The 20345-nt window shown below is 44.9% G+C and overlaps 1 protein-coding gene across 8 annotated transcripts in view; it reads left to right on the forward strand.

Annotated features, from left to right (window-relative positions):
• The window catches only part of DLGAP4 (DLG associated protein 4), a 223024-nt gene that overhangs the window by 190550 nt on the left and 12129 nt on the right, over positions 1 to 20345 (forward strand). For 6 of the 8 annotated variants that reach the window (XM_072631414.1, XM_072631413.1, XM_072631418.1 and 3 more), the window contains 3 exons: positions 11039 to 11403; positions 16462 to 16550; positions 17269 to 17681. In XM_072631414.1, the coding sequence (XP_072487515.1) occupies positions 11039 to 11403; positions 16462 to 16550; positions 17269 to 17681 (867 nt within the window). Of the gene's footprint in view, positions 1 to 1458; positions 1609 to 11038; positions 11404 to 11800; positions 11946 to 16461; positions 16551 to 17268; positions 17682 to 20345 lie in introns of those variants that run through there. The other 2 variants (XM_072631416.1, XM_072631420.1) reach the window with 2 other exon arrangements.

Here is a 20345-nt window from a genome sequence, read left to right on the forward strand (position 1 = left end):
AGGTGCTTACCAGGGTCTCCTTTGCATCCTAATTACAATATAAGCATCTTATCCCCACAGCTGAACTGGGAGTTTCAACAGGGTAGGGTCTGTCTTTTTCCATCTTTGCATCTCACCACACACCCACTCCACACCCTGGTCCCTAAAGCATAGTCCTGCATAAAGCAAGTGTTTAATAAACACTAGCTAAATTGATCTGACATTATATTGTGGGCCAGCTCTGAGTCTTTACCTCTGCCTGCTATACTTATGCTCCTCCCCATCCTCTGCTTCCACAGTGACAGTACATGCCCACCAGGAATGGGAAACGTTGATGTTTTGAGTTCCTCAGATCTACGCATGATATTTTGAGAGTCCCATTCAGAGAAATCATTCCATGCCAAACCATAGAGTTAGAACCCATCGTAACATGGGTGCAGGAGTTTAGTTTGTTTCAGCCCCTCCAGAGGTTAATTACCAAGCAATAGTATCTTTTCCACGTCTAGTAGACAAGGAAAAACCTTAAACAACTCTTCAGTTTTCCCATCTGTAAAATGGGTCCAACGTTTTTTTTTTCCCCAAACCTTAAAATCCCTTAATCCAGGGGACTAATATGGAAGATGCTAAACTCAGGACTAGAAACTGCCTTTCTCGGTGTTAACCCCATCCAGCAGGGGGCTCATTCAGAGACACTAGGACCCCTGTCCCCACAGAAACACTCAGGGCCTAGGTGACAAAAGTATACCTGTAGAGTGGGAACTGTTGGGAACGGGAACCTTTACCTAGCAGCCAGGAGTAGGCAGAAGGAATATAGGTCAGAGTGTTTTATTATGTACTGATGTGGGTGTTGCCCTAAGAAATTGAGCCAGCTGCTACCTCAGTAATTGAGTCTATAATAGAGAAGGTAGAGACCCTGGGGATAAAGAAGTCACCATCGGGCATCAACTCTGAATGTCACTGACTGGGCAGAAATAGCAAGGTGAGCATCAGCCCAGGAGGCTGCAGGACTCCATGTGTGGTGGGAAAAGCTGATCTGGATTTGGAAGTAGGAGACCTCAGGTCTTTCTCTGTTACCGGGGTGATATTGGGCGAGTTCTTTTTTAACCCATCTGAGGTAGCCTCAGTTTTGCCATTTCTAAAGAGATGGGGATCTGGGTTCCCTTTGAAGTTGAAAAACCATGCAAACCCAGAACCTTGGACTCAACTCCATATGCTGCCACTAATATTAGCTGTGTAACATTAGGCAAAGTCTCCAGAGTGGGGGAGAGGAGTGGGAGAGAAAGGAATGCATAAATCCAAAATTGAATGAAACTAAAGGAGCAACTCTTACTAAGAGCTGATCATAGTCTCTGGAGAGGAGGCTCTGTGGGCCCTTACCTTACCAGCAGGGGTCCAGGTGCAAGTTCATCTCCTAGTTGTTGTTTATATAACATAAGGCTTGTTAAATGGGTTATTGTCCCTATTTTACAGATGAGGAGACTGAGATCCAGAGGCCTAGGTGTATCCCCCTTTTCTAAATGTGTCTCAGGAACCATCTGACTACCCTGACTGTCTTGGCCAGTGTAACCCTGGGTCACTGTGGGCAAATCTTCCATCCTTATGGGAGCTTGGAAATCATTGAACAAGAAAGTAAGGTTCAGAGAAAGGAAGGGGCTTATTCAAAGTCACCCCATCATTAGGAGCTGATCTGGAGGCTCTTGAGAAGCAGACCATACATACACCCCCTTCTCTGATAGTGATGGGCTGGGACACCTCTCACCTGGGTTGGAATCATGCTTTGGCACTGATCTTGACAAGTCCCTTCTCTTTTCTGGGCCTGTTTTCCCCAGCTGTAAGATTGGGGTATCACAGATAGTGCTGCACAATCCCCGGGGGCCCTGTTCTTCCCCCCCCCACCCCCTATTCTGGGCTCAAAGCAGTGACTTTTTCAGCTTATGCAAACAGACTTCTCCTGCATCATCCCCTGTATAGAATCATCTTTGACTATTGAGGCCTTGTTACCAATAAAATACTTTATTGTACACATTCCAGAGACTTGCCAATGTAAAACCAGCATTTCCTTTGTGGCTCGCACCTGCCCAGAGAGGAGGGAAGTTATAATCAGAAGCAAACTTAAAAGCTACTATATAAAGAGATACCATGGCATAATAGATACGGAGTGTTCACCCAGACTTTGGGGATATATCCCATATATAAAGGAAGTCTTGATCCAATGTCAGGAAGAACGGGTTCAAAACCTGGCCTTGCCACTTACTGCTGTGTGACCTCTGAACCTTCCTTGGTTTTCTTATCTGCCCTAATAATAGCTAGCACTTATATGGTATTTTAACAATAGAAGGACCAGAATTTAAGATTATTATTAATAAAGATTGTTAAAGATAAGATTATTATTAATACATATTATACTCTTAAGATTAAAATTAAACCAAGCTGTACTATTATTAATATACACTATTATTAATAAAGATTATTATTACAGATAAGATTATTATTAATACATATTATTCTGCAGGATTAAAATTAAACCAAGCTACACTATTCACATAGTGCATTTTTAGAATATCCACAAGACAAAATAGAGATAGTAGGATGAAAATTTTTGTATTAATGTAAAATTTTATTTCAAAGTCAAGTGATGATATGACTAACATGGAAATATGTTTTGTATGACTGAACAAGTATAAGCTATATCAAATTTCATGTCTTCTCAATGAGTGGGGGAGGAGATGAGGCAAGGAGAGAATTTGAAACTTAAAATTTGTTTAAATGAATGTTAAAAATTGTTTTTACAAGTAATTGGAGGAAAAATAAAATATCAAATCAAAAAAAAAATAAAGTGAACAGAGTCAGTTGATGCCTCTGCTCTTTTAATGTTAGGGATTAAAAAGCATTTTACATGATGACAACTCTAGTCAGGTAGGTAAACCATAACCCAGAACTTAAATGACTTTGCCCAGGGTGACAAAGCTACGAAGTAGCAGAGCTGAGATTTGGATGCAGATCTTACTGATTTCAGGACTAGTGTATTATTTTCTACACTCATTCCCTGGCTAAAACAAAATGAGTGGACCAGAGCTTTAAATTTGATAATACTAATTTTTAGGAGAGATTCATACTATGAGTAGAAGTTAAGCTAGATGATCCCTAAGGTCTGTTCTGACTCAGATTCTGCCAGTGGTGTGTTGGGACCCATTCCAATCGGACTGCTGTATTTGCAACACGTTGAAAGTCCTTTAAGGGAAATCACTTGAAGGCCAGGTTAGAAGAGAGGTGAGAAAAATCCCATCGAATGACTTCGTCATCACCGTCCCCTTTGAAACCCCCAAAATAGAATCAGGATCACCCTTTGTCACAGCCTCTTTTAGCTATAGTCAATGTTTCAAATGACTCTTACTGGCAAAATTCAAATCCAGTCTGAGGAGAACATTTTCCCCCATTGAAAATATCCAGGAGGATGTGGTTCCCTGGAGGGTGTCTGAATGTAGAGGGGTTTGTTGGCAGACTTTTAGGGGCCACACTCACATAGGTGTCTAGGAGCCCTGATCTATGTGTTAGAGGAAAAAAATCAGTCTATATGTTCCTTTGGTTCCATACTTACAGTATCAGGGTGGAAGAGAGATAGGAAGATTTCAGAGATAAGATTCTTCTTATCACATCAGGAACAACCTTAACAACAGTCACCTTTCCTCATCTGGCTGTGCCTGGGGAGCCCTTTAAGATAGTCAGTTGAGCTGGAACCTAGCATGCCCACTGAGCTGGAGCTGACTCTGGTACCCAACTGCATAGAACCTTCCATGTGCTTCAGGGCATCCAGCCCCAGCTCCCCAGCAGCCAGACTGAAGGATTCAGCCTGTTCTGACTCAACAGCCAGACTCTACCTGCTCAGTGTCAGAATGAGACTCTCAGAGCCAACACTTTCCTGAACCTGAATTCCAGCCTCTGTCATGTGATCATCCAGTTTTTCCCCTGAAGCTGCCAGCTGACAGGAGAATCATTGACTATCTCCATAACCCAGCCAACACATTCTGCTTTGGGGCAGCTCTGATAGGAAGTTTTGTTTTGTTTTGTTTTAGAATTTGCTCTACTTTCAGAGAAGACTATAATACTTTTTTATGCTGATTTTTCATTTTAATTCAGACTTTTATTAAGTAGCTTCCCTGTACAAGACCAATAAAAATGAAAAACGAATACAACCCACCTGAGGTGGGGTATGTGAACACAGATAAGCAAGAGGGGGAGAGTCCTTGATGATTAGCCAATGATTGTTTACCCAGGAGAAGCTGTAGTTTTGAAAATATCCCAAAGTCTTTCTTTCGGAGAGGAGACTGTCCAGTGACAAGGCTGGGGGTGGGGTAGAATTGAACTTGGGAAGACCATTTTTGGTCAAAAACAAGATGCAGCCATGACAGGGACACAGTATGGTGTAATAGAAAGAAAAAGACCTGGATTTGAATTTGAGATCTAGATCAGACTCTGAGTTCTAGGTAGTCAACAAACATTTACTGTTTATACTGTGCACAGCATTGTACTGAGTTCTATCAAACTTTTTAAGAAGTAAAATTATTTTGGGTTGACCTTTGGGTAAGTCGCTTCCTCTTCCAGCCTCAGTTTCCTTCTTTTATAAAAATAAGACTTACATTGAATATTACTTACACAGAATATTAGTAGGAAAGAGCCAACCTTAAAACCCTATAAAAATAGGAGCTTGTTGTTATAACTCTGTCATTTTCTCCTGTGCCTTGTAAACTGTCTCCAAAGGCTCCTTTACCATCAGAGGAGCCTAATTAGATGGGACCTTGAGCTTCTTGCCTGGACTTGGGACAGTACCCCACCCCACCCCCTGACAAGGAAAGCCTTTGAAGGGGATGTTTCTTTGAGTGAATAAGATGTGGTTTGGAGGAGTGGAGTGGTTAAAGAAGCCTGAAAGAAGCCCCAGATTCAAATCCCCTGCCTTGGTACCTCTTCCGGGGCAATGTTAAGCAAATCTCTTATGCAAGGTAAACTTCTTTTGGGTGATAGGTACTTCCCTTCCTTTGTAAAGGACTTCAGCTTTAAATCAATGTTCTAATCATGATAAGGGCTTGTATTTTTGCAGCTTCTTAAAATTTACAAATTACTTGATGGGCTTCATCCAATTTGAGCCCCTTCTATGTGCCCAGCCCTGTTGGAAGAGCTGTTATAGGCAGTTTCATGTCTTTTGAGTGTCAGGGTCAGTTCTAGGCATTCATTCCATCTTAGGATAAACGAGTAGTGGTGGGTTCCCAGGTGAGGAAAGTGGAAACCATGCTATATATACATACATATACATATATGTATTTATACACATGCATACATATATATTTAAAATGATGCAGTAAAGTAGCTATAATTATTTAACCTGGAGAAGAAAATACTTAAGACATGATAATTATCTTAAAATATTAGAAGGGGGCAGGGCGTGGTTGGGTGGCTCAGTGGATAGATCACTGGCTCTGAAGTGGAGGATCTGAGTTCAAATCCAGCTTCAGACAATTTGGGCAAGTCGTGTGTGTGTGTGTGTGTGTGTGTGTGTGTGTGTGTGTGTGTGTGTGTGTTGAAGGGCTGTCACATTGAAAAGGGAATGTATTCCAACTTGGACCCAGAGGCCAGAACTAGAGCTAATACACTAATAGAACATAAGTTACAAAGACATAGATCTAAGGAAACATGTACAAAGTAAGGAAGTATTTACTAACCATTAGAATTATCCTCAAATGGAATGAACTGCCTTTTGGGGGAGAATAGTGGATGCCAGATCACTGAAGATCTTCAAGTGGAGGCTGGGTAACAATTTATAAACCATTCATTGAAGGCATTCCAGTTGCCTTATGGTTTAGAGACCTCTGAAGTCCCTTCCAGCCCAAGTTTTGTGACTCAGAGTCTAGTGGGTCTTTCCACTCCACTAATTGGTTCTCTCTTAGTTCAGCATGAGCTCACTAAGGCAAGGGCTAGGTAATTTCACTATCTTTTTGGTTTTTTCATCTTCTAAAATTCCTTCCTGGCTACTCCACTCCCAGTGTGGAGGTAGACTTACATATATAATTTTATTTTTATATTATAATTTTATATTTTTTCCCGTTTACACGTAAAAACAATTTTTAACATTTGTTGTGTTTTTTTAAATTTTGAGTTCCAAATTCTCACCCTCTTCTTCCCCCTCATTAAAAAGGCAAGCAATTTGATACAGATTGTACATGTGCAATCATATGAAACATTTCCATATTAGTCATGTTGTAGGAGAAAACATGGACACCCCCTCAAAAAGAAAATTTAAAAAGTAAAAAAAAAGTTTGCTTCGATCTGCATTCAGGTTCCATCAATTCTTTCTCCAAAGGTGGATGGCATTTTTTCATCATAAGTCCTTTAGAATTGTCTTGGATCAATCTGTTGCTGAGAATAGCTAAGTAATTCACAGTTGATTAGCTAAGTAATTCACATAGTAACATTGCTGTTACTATGTACAGTGTTCTCCTAGTTCTGCTCTTTTCACTTTATATCAGTTCGCATAAGTCCTTCCAGTTTTATCTGAGAGCATCCTACTCATCATTTCTTATAGTGCAAATTCCATCACAGTCATACATACCACAGTTTATTCAGCCATTCCCCAGTTGAAGAACATCCCCTCAATTTCCAGTTTTTTGCCAGTTGGTAAAGAACCAAAAGAAGGAGTGATGGTTGATTGGAGATGACAGTGAAGATGAAGGGTAAAGAATCCAATGACAAATAAAAGGTTGTGATAACTTTCCAAAGGCATGCTACATTGTAGCCAGATCAGTTTGCTGTGTCCCAAATTGATCATCTGTCTGTTACCTTCATGCATTTTCATGGGCTGTCTATGCCCCCCTGCCTAGAATGTTCTCTTTTGCATCTATCTCATAGCAACACTTCCTTGTAAACATAGCTTAGGAAGGGCATTCACTGTGTGGCACATGCATTTCATCTTAGCTAAGGAGGAAGGCCTCTGGAGCTCAGGAGTTCTGAGCTCCAGAGGACTAAGTATAATGCATCACCATAAGGAAGCCCACAGGAGTGATAGTGGCCCAGGTCAGAATCAAACAAGTCAAATCGTCATGACAGTCAGTAGTGGGATTGGGCCCGTGAGTAGTAGCACCCGCCTTTCTAACCTGAGTGAGCTAGGAAAGACCCAATCTTTAAAAAAGAAAAAAAAACCATAGGTCAAGTACCACCTCCAATACCCCCAGTTTCCTGTTCCCACACCCCCAAGTTGTTAGTACTGTACCAAAAAAATTACTTTGCGGTTTCTCTGTATATGGTTTGTATATGTTGTTTTCTCTCAATAGAATATAAGCCACTTGAGGGCAGGAACCTTTTTTTCTTTGTGCCCTCGCTGTTTGCGTTTCACTATAGAAATTCAATAAATAATTGCTTGCTAAATTAACCTGCTGACACAAATCCATATCTCTTTCACCCATGCCAGATGGCTTCTCTGGTATTCTAAGGGTCGGAAGGAAGGAAGGAAGGATTGTGGTCAGAAATAATAACAATGTGAAAAAGTAGATTATTTTTTCCTTTCTAAAAAAAGAGAAAGAAATGATGTTCCTTCTGCCCTCCCAATTGTTCATTTCCCTACTGTTTTTGTGCAGAAAGTATCAAGGCAGTCAAAAGGGCTCTTGCATCACATGTGTATTTTTAAATAGACTGAGGGTTACTATGGTTAACATCTCAGTCAAAATCCAAAGCACTGTTTGTAAGTAATAAGAAAAAGAAAACTCCAGCATCTAAAGATACAATTTGGCTTCATTGGAGAAACCTAAGCTCATGAACAATTCTGGCCCTTGTGGGGAGTCTAGGGCAGCTGGTGTCCGAGAGAAGAAGGGAGGCAGCGCTTGTTTACTGGGATCAGCTGAGATCTTGGCTGGAGTTTGGTAACATGTTTGGAAATGCCTTTGTCATGGACAGCCTTCTGTGATGGAATGAGTCCTGGCCTATGGGAGTAAAGAAACCTGGGTTCTGGTCAGTGTGGGGTAGTGGTAAAGATGCCAGATTTGCAGCCAAAGCATTGGACAAATCTCTTAACTTCTCTGGTCTCTGTAATAAAACAAAAGGGCAATCCCCTTTTGTTTTTGAAACTAAATGATTTCGAAGGTCTCTTCAAGCTGTAAAATTCTGTGATCCTAGTTTACAGATTTACCATTACCAATAGGTTACAGGTTACATAGACAGGTGACTCTCCCTGTCTGGGCCTCACTTTTCCCATCTATAATGTAGAGCAGAGTCCCTCCCCGATCTCCCCTGTAGGTCTGACCATCATGAGGATCAGCTGAGATCATGGTGCCTTGGGGTGGGAGGCAGGAGACTAGAGTCTAACCCATCTTGACTCTTCATAGCAACTCTCAGATCTTGGACAAGTCCCTTCCTGTCTCTGAACCTCAGTTTCCTCAGATGTAAAATGAGAGAACTGGGCTAAGAGGTTCCTTTCAGCTGACACGGCTTAATAAATATGGATGTGTGTGTGTTTAGGCCTAATAGGTTGTTTTGCTGACTTGGCATTTACTGTGAGTAGGAAAACTGGCAACACATGAGACTCAGGGAACTCATAACCTGCTTTTTAAGATGTTTCTCCAGCATTGAAATTGTTTGAGTCCTTGATCAAGGTCAGTTCATTTGTTATAGTCTGCGCCCTGGTTTTATGAAATCAGCCAAATGGACTCCATCTTGAGAACAATCCAGATCAGTGAGGAAAATTTCCTTTGTCCCTCTCTAGACTCCCTCCTTCTCAGTAGAATATAAGCTCCTGAGGGCAGGAACTTCTTTTAATCTTTCCGTCCTGGGCTCCTCAAACAAAACAGGCACTTAATGAGTAACTGGCTTGGTGGAATGAGGGTGTGAATGAATGGAGAGGCATGTGTTGGAGTAGAAAGAAGTCAGAAAACCTGAGCTTGAAGTTCCTTTGTAAGATAGGGATAATAACATTTTCACATTACCTGGAGAGGTGCACAGGGGCGGAGGCAGACTATGGCATGTGACAGAGGAGTAGGAAAGTGAAGCATTGTAATGGACTTCTCTAAAGAAATATATGAGTGAGAAGATGGGCAGGAAGAACTGTAGACAACCACATCCTCCATTGGTATCCTCATGATGTCAGGAGGAAAGCAGGAAAGGCCCGTAGCACAATGGGGGCAGCTAATTTAGGGAGGGAGAACACTGGACCTGTAGTCAGGAAGACCTGAGTTCAAATCCAGCCTCAACATCTACTAGCTGTGTGACCTGAGGCAAGTCACTTAACCTCTGTTTGCTTCAGTTTCCTTTTCTATAAAATGGAAATAAAAGCACCTGTCTTCCAAATTTGTTGTGAGGATCAAACGAGATAATAATTTCAAAAGTGCTTAATTAGCACAGTGCCTGGCGCATAATAGGCACTATACAGATACTTATTGATGAGTTTAAGAAAGTCACATGAGATGGGCTACATACACTCTGTACCACTGGAAGGACCAGCCCCCTTGGTGAGAACCCAGATCCATTGGAATCACTTCTTACGATTGTGAAAAAGGTGCTTTGTAACAGACACGAATGCTAAGTGAGTTCAGGAACAGAGATCAATACTCCCTCGCACCCTAACAGTTGGGAAACCTCAGCTGGGCATTTTCACCTCAGGATTAAGGTCTACCTCTGACTGGGTATCTCTTCCTTTGCCCCCCACCCAGTGGCAGTTCCCAGGTCTCCAGGACTGGTCTTTGGATCATCAGCCTCTGTCCAAACCCTTGCAAAAACTGTGGCAGGGCAGGTGGGTTTGTCAGGGCTGACAGCTGACAGTCAGCCTTGTAGGTTTGGTATCCGAGGATACTCCTGGCTTTTTACTGGTTAAAACTAAAACCTATTTCCATAGACATCAGGAGACCTGGGTCCAGCTCTTGACTCTTAGATTTACTACCTGCATCACCTTGGACAATTCACTTAATGAATGACTCTTGGCCTTAATTTCCTAATCTTTAGAATTAGGAGATGGGACTATATGACCTCTGGGGTCCATTTTAGCACTATACCTGTAATGTCTGTAATATCCATACTCCTTTAAGGCTCAAGGGGAGATGGGAAATTTTGGCCCCATTCCCACAGGGGATCCTTTTTTAGCCTAGAATTATTGTCCCCCTATTAGTGAATTAATTTTTATCCCTGAAGTCCCCAGACTGAGTGCTGATCCCAGAAAAGCTCTTTGGCATAGAGAAAATTAGTTGTCCAGTGGAATTGGAGTCAAAGGATCTCATTTCAAATCCAGGCTTGGCCTGGTATATGTGTGACCTCGGGCAAGTTACTTAACTATGATAGGCCTCAGTTTCCTCATCTGTCAAATGAAAGGGATAGGGCAGGATGACCACCAAGGTCTCCCCCAGCTCTGAAACTATAGTTCTGTGGGGAAAAGGGTCATGTTCTGCATAGGCTTCTCTCCTGGGCAGAGAAATCATCTATAGACGATGTTTGCAAATGCCTTTTTATTTATTATTTATTTTTATATCTCTTGGGATTAGACTTTTTAAAATAATGTATATCTTTTGTTTTTACATTGCGTTCATTTCTAAATATATCATTCTTCTCCCTATCCTGTACCCAGTGGGCCATTCCTTGTAACAAAGATAAAAGGGAGGAAAAAAAACCAGTTCAGCAAAACCAGTATTACCTGCATTTGACAGTACACATGACATTCCACATGCACAGCACCACACGTCTAATGAAAGAGGAGGAGAGATACATTTTCTCTTCCCTTCCCTGTGGACAATCTTGATCCTTATAATCACATAGTGTTTAAGTTTAGGCAAATGAAATTTTTTTTTTTCAGGCAGTAGCTGATTGAGATGGGTCAGTTTGCTTTTAAAAGATATACCAACAGCTTGGGAGATAGAAATGACCCCAGCCAGGACACTGGACCTTAGGGATGTTGGGGGGGGGGTTCCCCTTCTCCTTCAGCCTCTTTCAAGCATTGAGATGCCAGAATAATATGAAACCATGTGTTTCTTTGGCTCTAACTTTCCCCTTGTCTCCCCCTTCCCCCCTCTCTCTTCTCCCTCTGCCATGGCTGCAGGTTCATCATGCCTAGTGGCATATAAGAAGACTCCACCTCCTGTCCCTCCCCGGACCACATCGAAGCCGTTCATCTCGGTCACCGTTCAGAGCAGCACCGAGTCGGCCCAGGACACCTACCTTGACAGCCAGGACCACAAGAGTGAGGTCAACAGCCAATCTGGTCTGAGCAATTCCTCTGATAGTTTAGACAGCACCCGACCCCCCAGCGTGACCCAGGGCAGCGGAGGAGGAGCTCAGGCCCGGGAGGCGCCCGAACTACCCCAGAAAAATGCCACTCTGAAGAACGACAAAGGAACGTTGACCAGTGAGGAGCCCAAGGCCGAGACCGCCCCCAAAAGGAAACTTTCATCTATAGGAATACAAGTATGGGTCCCTTTGGTTGTGTGTCAGACTCCACTCTGTGCACGTGGGTGTAATTACATCGGAGGCTGACCCCCTCACCCATCTCAAGGAACCGGCCTCACCATTATTGGAGGCCGGTTTTCCTGGGCTCTCCTTGAGGGTCTGGCCAAAATGCAGTCCAGAGTTCGGCTCCTGATTCCAAACCAAATTTCACTCCGTTGTGCCCTGCTCACGGCACGGACGTGAGGTGTTGTGCCTTTTTTTTTCTTCCTCCTGATGGGGTTCCTGGTGAATGTAGTTACACTCATCCCACCATGTCCTGTACGTTTGCTCGTCCACTGTCCGTCCACACAATCTTTTTCCTTGCTGGCCTGTCTCCTCGAGGCAGGTTGCCACCTAACAGATTTTCTGATCCAAGGTGTCCCTTAAAGTCGAGAAGGCTGGTATAGTAGCCGGACAAAGCAGCAGAAGCATGTAGGCCACAGTACCCAGCCCCCCAGGGCCAGACACCCCGAGATATAGGGGTCACTCATGAAGAGCATTTCCCAGTGCTTGGAGAACAGGTAGGTCGCTTGTTGTACCAGGCACAAGGACAGTATGAAGCAGGGGTGGGGCTGGGGAGGGGGAGGGCAAAGGAAGATAGCTCTTACTTCAGTCCCCCTCAGAATAGAGATTTGGGAAATGGCCTCCAGGCTGTAAGGGGATGAAACTGCTTGCTATGTCCTCTTTCTCATTGTCTCCTCCAGAAGCTCTTTTCCCTACTGGGCAGGTGAGAAAGGAATGGGGTAAGGGGATGGGAGATATAGGGGTGGGGAGTAGGGATTTAGCTCTGATTACTACTCACCCTGCTGTCCCAAGTCTGAGGGGGGACCATCAGCCTTGAACTGTTGGGAGAATGGATGACATATTCTGGGTATAGTCCTCCTGCAGTCCAGACCTCAGAGTGCTATAACGTAGTACCATTCTATCTTGTGTCAGCTGGGTGGGATAAAACTTTTATCCTGACTTGTAATTCAACAGAATTGATTTGAAACTAACATTGAGAATGGGGACCAGATTGTGTGGAAAGAGTCATAGAGAGAAATCACCAAAGTAAAAACGTGGCTAAAAACCAAAAAGGAAGGAGCTATACGGCAGTTACTGTGATGGAGCCATGCAGCTGTTATCCAGTGACTAGTGCCCTCTGGCCACTTGTCCACCCTGGGAACAGAGAATGTGATGAGCAGGGAGGGCCCTGGCCCCAAACTCTTTTCTTCTGTGGCCCTTGATGTGCTCCCAGCAGACAATCAGGCTGTGCTCATCTCCAGTGAACCACTTGAATATTTTTTTTTCCCTTTGTCTTACTTTTCCCAAAATCTGAACCTGAAAAGTCACTTTACTACAACTGGGGAGAAAGACAGGGACTCTGAGGAGTGGGGGTGGGGAATGACTCCTTCAGGAAGTCTGCCTGCCTGCCTGCCTCACTGATGAGCCCTCTTGGGGAGCCGGGTAGGTTTCTCTGGTGGGCCAGAAAAGATAATCCCTATAGTGGGTACTTGGATCCATCCTGATCAGCTCTGGAAACCGTCCAGCTCAGACTACAGATCCTCCTGTTACAGACACTGTCTATGGCAAAGGGAACAGACTTACTTGATGTGGTCCTGGGCTATGGGAGTGGGAGGTGGTGTGGGGAAAAGTGGTCCCAATTTGAAGTTTTGTTTTTAATTTAATGAGGAGAGAGGAACAGTACAGAGACTTACATGGGTGCGGATTTCAGCTTTATTATCAGAGCTGTCCTAATAATGGATTAATGTAGTGAATGTCCTGTCATTGAGAGTATTCAAGTGCAGTTTAGATATCAGTCAGGATGGCTTTTTTCCTGTCCTGGAAAAGAGATTGGACTTAGAAGACCTGAGAAGACCATCTTTTTGTTTAGGAGTGAGAGGTTATAAAGTACTGACAAATTAAACAAGGTAAACCTTGGAGATCTAATTCCACTCAACATGTCTTAGTCATCAAGGTTTGAGCCAGGGAAAGCCTAGATCTATCTTATAAAGACAACTATTTTTTAGATGTACTGCTCCTCTCACTCCCTTTCCCTCCTCTCTGAGTTGGAGGGCCCAAAGGCCTTGCCCCTTTACCCCTTTAATAAAGGCCAGTTAAGGGGTAAACCTTTAAAAACGAGGAAATCCACACATGACAAAGCATCAAGTGAGAAGCAGCAGACTAGATATGTAGTGGCCCAGAAGACAGGAAATGACTGATTTTTAAAAACCAGAAGGATCTTAGAGATCATGGAGGTCCGGTCCTCTCATGTTTACACATGAGGAAACTGAGGCCCAGAGAAGAGGGTAAGGGAATTAACTGCCTAATGTCACATAACTAAGTTAATGATAAGATTAGAACCCAGGTTTCAGATTCCTCTTGTAGGGAGGGTAGTGCCATATAAATTGTTGTTATTTTTTAGTCCTTAGAGATTTGGTTCTCTTGAACCAGGTTTTGTTGACCTGGTTCTGCTACTTACTGGCTATGTGGCTATGTGATCTTGGCCACGGACCTTCTTGTCTCTGGACTAGGACTAAATGACTGCTAAGGTTTCTTCCATCCATTCTTGGATTCTGATGTCTTACTTTGTATTGATATAAAAGAAGAATTTGAGAATAGGAAAAGATATGACCAGAACCTCAGAGGTTGGAAATGTCCAGATGAGAGCTGATGAAAGCCTGGAACAGGTGGGTGTCTGGGGGGCCTGTCTCAGTAGGCTGTGGACAGGACCAGCTGTGATTTAGGAGGGTGTGTCCCTGAGGGAAACTCCAGCTGGGAGTGTAGAAGGATGAAAACTCAAGTATTTGAAAGGCTGCCATGGGGGATGAGGGATTAGACTCCCTCTGCTTGGCCCCAGAGGGCAGAAGCAGGCTGAGTGACTGGAAGTTTCCAGGAGGTAGGTCTCGGCTCAATTTCCTAATACTGGAGCTTCCCAGAAATGTAACAAGCTGATTTGAGAGGCCCTGGCTTCCCCCTTCCTAGAGGTGCCTTCCTTAAACAAAGGCAGCTTGTGGCTTCTTGGAGAGATGTGGTTGGGGGCACTCTGTCAGGTACAAAGTTGTCTAGAATAGCCTGAGTCACTTCCAATACTAAGATTTGTAGGGTTAAACAAAAGGAACTTGGAAGTGTCCATATATATTCTGGGCAACCAGAGTTGAAAGAACTCCCAAGTACTGTCCTGGGGCAAAAGAAGTTAACCTCTTAAGACAGCACATAGTCATTCACAGACATGTCTGTGAGCCAAGACCCCTCCATCCTGGGCCTAAATCCTGCTGGACTTCACCGATGTCTGAAATGCCTAGTCTGAGCCCATGTTCTCTTTCTGAGCTTATCTCCCTCCTTTCTTCCCTGGCTCAGTCTAGTAGTGGCCCCTCTAAGGTCCAGTTTGCTTAAAAGTACGGCTAAGGTATAGCTCTAGTTCCCTAGAAGTACCCTGTCTACACAGAGCATTGAGACAAGGTGAGAGGCAGTACAAAGCACTGATTTTGGAATCAGAGCACCTGGCTTTGAATCTTCTCACCTACTAGCCAGGTGACACTGATGACAAGTCATTTTTCATTTTGGAGCTTCTTTTGCCCTCTGCAAAATTTGAGTTTTGAGGGGGCAGCTAGGTGGCACAGTGGTCAGACTGCTGGGCCTGAAGTCACGAAGACCTGGGTTCAAATGAATGTGATCTCAGATGCTTCCTAGTTTGTGGCAAGTTACTTCACCCTGTTGCCTCAATTTCCTCATCTTCAAAATGAGAAGGAAATAGCAAACCACTCCAGTATCTCTCCCAAGAAAACCCCAAATGGGATCATGTAGAGTCAGGCACAACTGGCAACTGAAAAGGACAGGACAGCAGGACAGGACAGCAAACAAAAAATTCCAAGTGACTGGGCCATCTCTAAATGTCCTTTCAGGTCTACAGTTCTGTGGTTTAGTCTCTGGTGAAGAAGGACCATTTAGAAAGCTTTAGCCTAGACCTGCTAAGGTTAGAGAGGGAGTCCCCCACTCCCAGCTGGAATGCTGAGTCAAGGGCCCACCACCTTAATTGGACACAAGCCTGAGAGGCCCAGCAGGAACTAACAGAGAAGGTCCCAGTGGCTGCTATTTCTCAGGGAAGTGCCTCATCCTTGTCCCTGCTCCTGGGGCTGACCTCTCCCTCCTTCCAAATCCATAGCCCAGAGCTTGGTTGTAGTCTGTCAGATTCCTTCTCACTTGCCCTAAGGCTGCGCATCCTATGAAACCTGTTCTGCCCATGACTTACTGGTGGCTTTTGGTGTGGGAGTTTCACACAGAAGAAAAGTGGAAGGGAGAGTATTATTGCTTGTTTTCCAGAGATGTGATTTCTCTCCTCCCCTCCATTCCACCCCCATCCTGGGAGAACCAGTAGCTACAGTGCAGGTATCCACGGAGTTTTCCAATGGAAAGTCAATTGTTTTTACTGGCAATTTTTCACTCCTAATTCTCCCCAGAGATTTTCAAGGGATTCTTCCACAGTTGGGGCTGTGAGAGCTCTTCTGAGTTTGCTCCTCCTTATTCCAAGCTGGATCCTCGGTCCTACCTTCGTGGGTCCTGCCTGCTGGGGGCCGAGACCTTCCCCAGGAAGTGCCCACCCCATCCACCAGCTTCCATGGCCCAGGCATAACAACTGTGGCTCTGTGTGTGTGTGCGTGTGTGCGTGTGTATGTGTGTGTGTGTGTCTTTTTCTTCTTCTCTCTGATGTGTATAAAGGAGAGGACTAGAAGGAACGGTTTCCAACTCCCTGAGGACAGCGGACCCAAAACCACCGATCTGATGCCACCCTCTTCAGAGTAGGGACAGCCAGTAACACCCCCTTTCCCATCTCCCCATTCCCTCGCCCTTGTGGTATGAGCGGTGCCCGGCTTCCCTGCTCAGCCTGTACGTCAGCGTGCAGTGTCCGCATGCTTGTCTGTCCGTTAGTCTGTCTGTCCGTCTGCACGGACCTTTTTTTGTGTTCTACTAATGTGAATTCCAGCCGCAAGTTCTTGTGTTTTTGTTTTATTTTTTTTGTTTCTGTTTGTGTATTTTTTTTTGTTGTCGTTCAATAAGGTTGACTGCATTCAGCCAGTGCCAAAGGAAGAGCCACCTCCCGCTACCAAATTCCAGTCCATCGGGGTACAGGTAGAGGACGAGTGGCGGTAAGTCAGAGAGAGGCGGCGGCGGCTTCTTCCCTTTCCTGTCCTCTCTCCCTCTGCTCCTTCTCTCCTCTCTCTTGCTCGTCCTCCTTCTTTTCATCTTTGTCCTCTTCTGTTCCTTTCTTCCTCCTCTTTCCTCTTTCTCTCTCCATTTTCCCTCTTTCCTACCTTGTTTCTTCTTTCTTTTTCTCTTCCCTCCTCTTCCTCCTCTACCCTTAAGCTGCACTTACCATTTGGCTCTAACCCATGTCTCTCCTTCCCATATTGATGATAACTAGACTGGGCTTGGGGCAGGGGCAGGCAACAGGCGCTCGGTGGTCCCATGAAAGCTTCCCCGTGGCCGTGTGCTGCCAGAATTGAGCCTCTGCTCTGTAAGGCAAAAGCAGATGTTGAAAGAGCTTAGGGCAGAGGCAACGTCCCTGAGGCTGCAGACGTGTCGTTCTGGTATAATGGCCTATTGCAGTACGCAGGCAACCTTATAACTGTGTGTCTGTGTGTGTGTGTGCGCGCGCACAGGGCAAGGCAGGGGGCTACGCAGAGAATGCAGCGGGGGTGAGGCCTGGGAGGTGGAGGGGGCTTTGGGACCCAGCTGCAGGCATGATGAAGTGATGCATTCCTTTGTCTCCCTGATGTATGTGCTGGGTGTGGTAGAGACACACACGGGCCTGGTCCGGCCCGGTCAACAGCACCTTCTGATACCCGCCTGTTCCCCTCCTTGTAGATACAGCGGAGCCTCTCACAGTATGTCCTCCAAGCGGGACACTGACTCAGACACACAGGAGGCCAACGACTCCAGCTGTAAATCCTCTGAGAGGAGCCTGTCTGACTGCCCGCCACACCACAACTCCATCAACATTGACACCAGCCCCCGGCCCTCCGCCAAGGCCTCCCAGATCAAGCGCAACCTCTCCTATGGAGATAACACTGACCCAGCCCTGGAAACCTCCTCACTTCCCCCACCTGACCCCTGGCTGGAGACTTCATCCAGCTCTCCCCTGGAGCCTTCCCAACCTGGGGCCTGCCGGAGGGACGGCTACTGGTTCCTGAAGTTGCTTCAGGCAGAGACAGAAAGGTTAGAAGGATGGTGCTGTCAGATGGACAAGGAGGCCAAAGAGAACAATCTCTCTGAAGAAGGTAGGGAAGAAAGAGCTGCATCCTCAGGGGCCTGGGTGGGGGGGTAGGGGGACAGCAACTGAGGGGTTTTGAGCCGTGTAGGGGTGTCAAGTCTGTTTCCAAGATTAGTCATGAAATTATCCATCCAGAGATTGACAGCTCATAGCTTGTCATCCTCAGTAGGGACTCTAGAAGGTGTCTAGTCCACTTCCCTCCCAAAGCATGGACCGCTCTACTAACTGCCCGGCAAGAGAGAGCTTCTCTCCAAAGATCTTCAGCATGTAAGGAGTCGCTTCCCTGCCTCTTAGGCTGCCTGTTCCATTGTTGGAGCAGTCTGATTATTAGGAGTTTCCCCTCACAGGGACTGGATTTGGGGTTTCATTGGTAGAGGGAGCTCTCCTGGGAAGGCAACTTTATCCACTATGAAGTTGGCATCCTTTTTGCAACTTAATGATCTTAGGGAATTGCCTAAAGCAGGGGCCGCCTAAACTGGACCTGAGGGACACAGAGTGACTTAGACAATCACACGTTAATATCACCTACATTTTACTGTATTTTTATTTATTTTGTTAAATATTTCCCAGTTAGGGAGGGGCCTTCATGTTTGACTCCTCTGGCTTAAAGCACTGAGAGGTTGCAAAGTGAGTTGAATTGAGCCACGTAATCAGTGGGAGGTTGGAACCCAGGTCTTTGTGGCTTTAGAGCTAAGCTAGATCTAGCTACTCTACTCTGTCCACTCCTTCTCTCATTCAGCTTCTCCTCAGATTTAGAAGAAATATGTCTCCCTGTCACAGAATCATAGATAGAGCTAGCAGAGACCAGAGGCCATCTAAGATGTGCCTGTGAGCATGCGTGCACGCACACACACACACACACACACACACATTTTACAGGCTCAGGGGCATTAAGTGTCTTGCCCAAGGTTACACAGGTAGTAGGCATCAGAGGAAGAATTTGAACCCAGATCCTCTGAATCCAAAGGCACTGCTTTCTTCTCTAGTTCTCCCCTTTAGGACCAGTCAGAACAAACTTAGTCCCTCTTCCTCATGCTGGTGCTTAGCATAGTACCTGGCACATAATATAACAGATGCATTAATAAATGTTGATGGATTGACTGCCTAATAATCTCCCTTCACATATTTGAAGACCATCATCATGACCCACTACATCTTGTCCTCTTGAGGGAAGGCACCCCACTCCGGTTCCTCCAGTTGCCACATGGCATGATTTCCAACTCACTCACCATCCTACTGACATCCTTTTCTGAATGCATTTCAATAATGGGTCCTTCCAAAAACATGAGCCCAGATCTGGCTAGGGAGGGTCTGGTCTAACAGAGGCTAAGGACTGTGCTGCTCCCATCCCACTTCAGGATAGTAGACTTGTGCTGTTGTATCTTTGTGCATCCCTCTCCAACGTGTTTAGACCAGCTGGTCCAGGCAGGGCCTTCTTTGGTGAAATCATCATGGGGACAGGGTTGGACAAATCGAAAACTTCTCTTTCAAGAAGTAAAGCTTATTCTATGTTAGGTTTTTTTTTAATTTAATCCTATTTTTAATGTCTTACTACATCACATTTATTTCTGAATATTTCCTCCTCTAGCCTTCCCAACTAGAGCTATCCCTCATAACAAAAATTAGAAAAGGAAAAAGGTAGGGAAAATAGTCCAACAAAACTAACCATTCTATGTCAACCTTGTCTGACATGTTTCGTACCCTTAGTCCCTCACCTCTCTCTTTGTATCCCTTGGCCTACCACATAATAGGTACTTAGTAAATATTGTTTGATTGATCAGACAAGGCCCTGATGCCTGGCCCTGGCTGTGCCACTAACTTTTTCCTTTTGCAGTGCCTCAGTTTCCCCAGTTGTCAAATCATGGAGCCTTCCTCAGCCTCCTTTGTTGCATTCATTGGATGCCAGAAACGAGTGGCTTGCATTCTCTAGGAATACGCGTTCTGTCCTGGGAGATTGTTTTAAGGCCCCTTCGAGCATCTTTTCTTCAGACTCCTTTGACTTCCCGCACGTTGCTACTGTTTCAGCCAGAGCACAGATCCCAGGAAGGGGTTTCACCTTCTGATAGCCAGGGCTCACCCCTCTGCTCTTAGACACAAGGAACTCACATTAAACGGAAGAGTGTGACCTATGTCTCTGTTCCTAGCACCTGATAGTCTCATTTTCATTTCATTCAGATATGCTGTGCTAGAGCCCTACAGGGCTGGGAGGCCACTGTGGGCAGAGACCAGGTTTGACTTATCCTTTTCTCCTCTAGCACCAAGCACAGTGCTGTAGACACGAATGCTTAGTCACCAAAATCCAGAGTTTGCAGGGAAGTCAGCTCTGAGGTCAGCTAAGCCAGACCTGTACAGGAGGACCCTCAGTCACACCCCCAGGAAGCCTCTGGTTGAAGACTTCACAAGGGAGCTTGGTCCACTGGGATCACCTCTGTTATTCAGATGACTTCTTCCCTGGAGCCTCAATAGTTTGGATTCAGTGGTCTCCAAGAGCAGAGACTTCTAAGTTGCCTCTAAGGTCAAGTCTCTTAGCTAAGAGGTAAAGGATTCAGGTACAGAATTAGACCTGGATGCTCAAATGTAGCTGTTGTTTGGATTGACTCTGCTTGACCATCACAGCACTGACAACCTACATTCCAGATTCTTATACATAAAGATAATGTGGAATTTTTGG

The sequence above is a fragment of the Notamacropus eugenii genome, chromosome 1 (genome assembly GCF_028372415.1).
Source record: "Notamacropus eugenii isolate mMacEug1 chromosome 1, mMacEug1.pri_v2, whole genome shotgun sequence".
Classification (NCBI taxonomy): Eukaryota; Metazoa; Chordata; class Mammalia; order Diprotodontia; family Macropodidae; genus Notamacropus; species Notamacropus eugenii.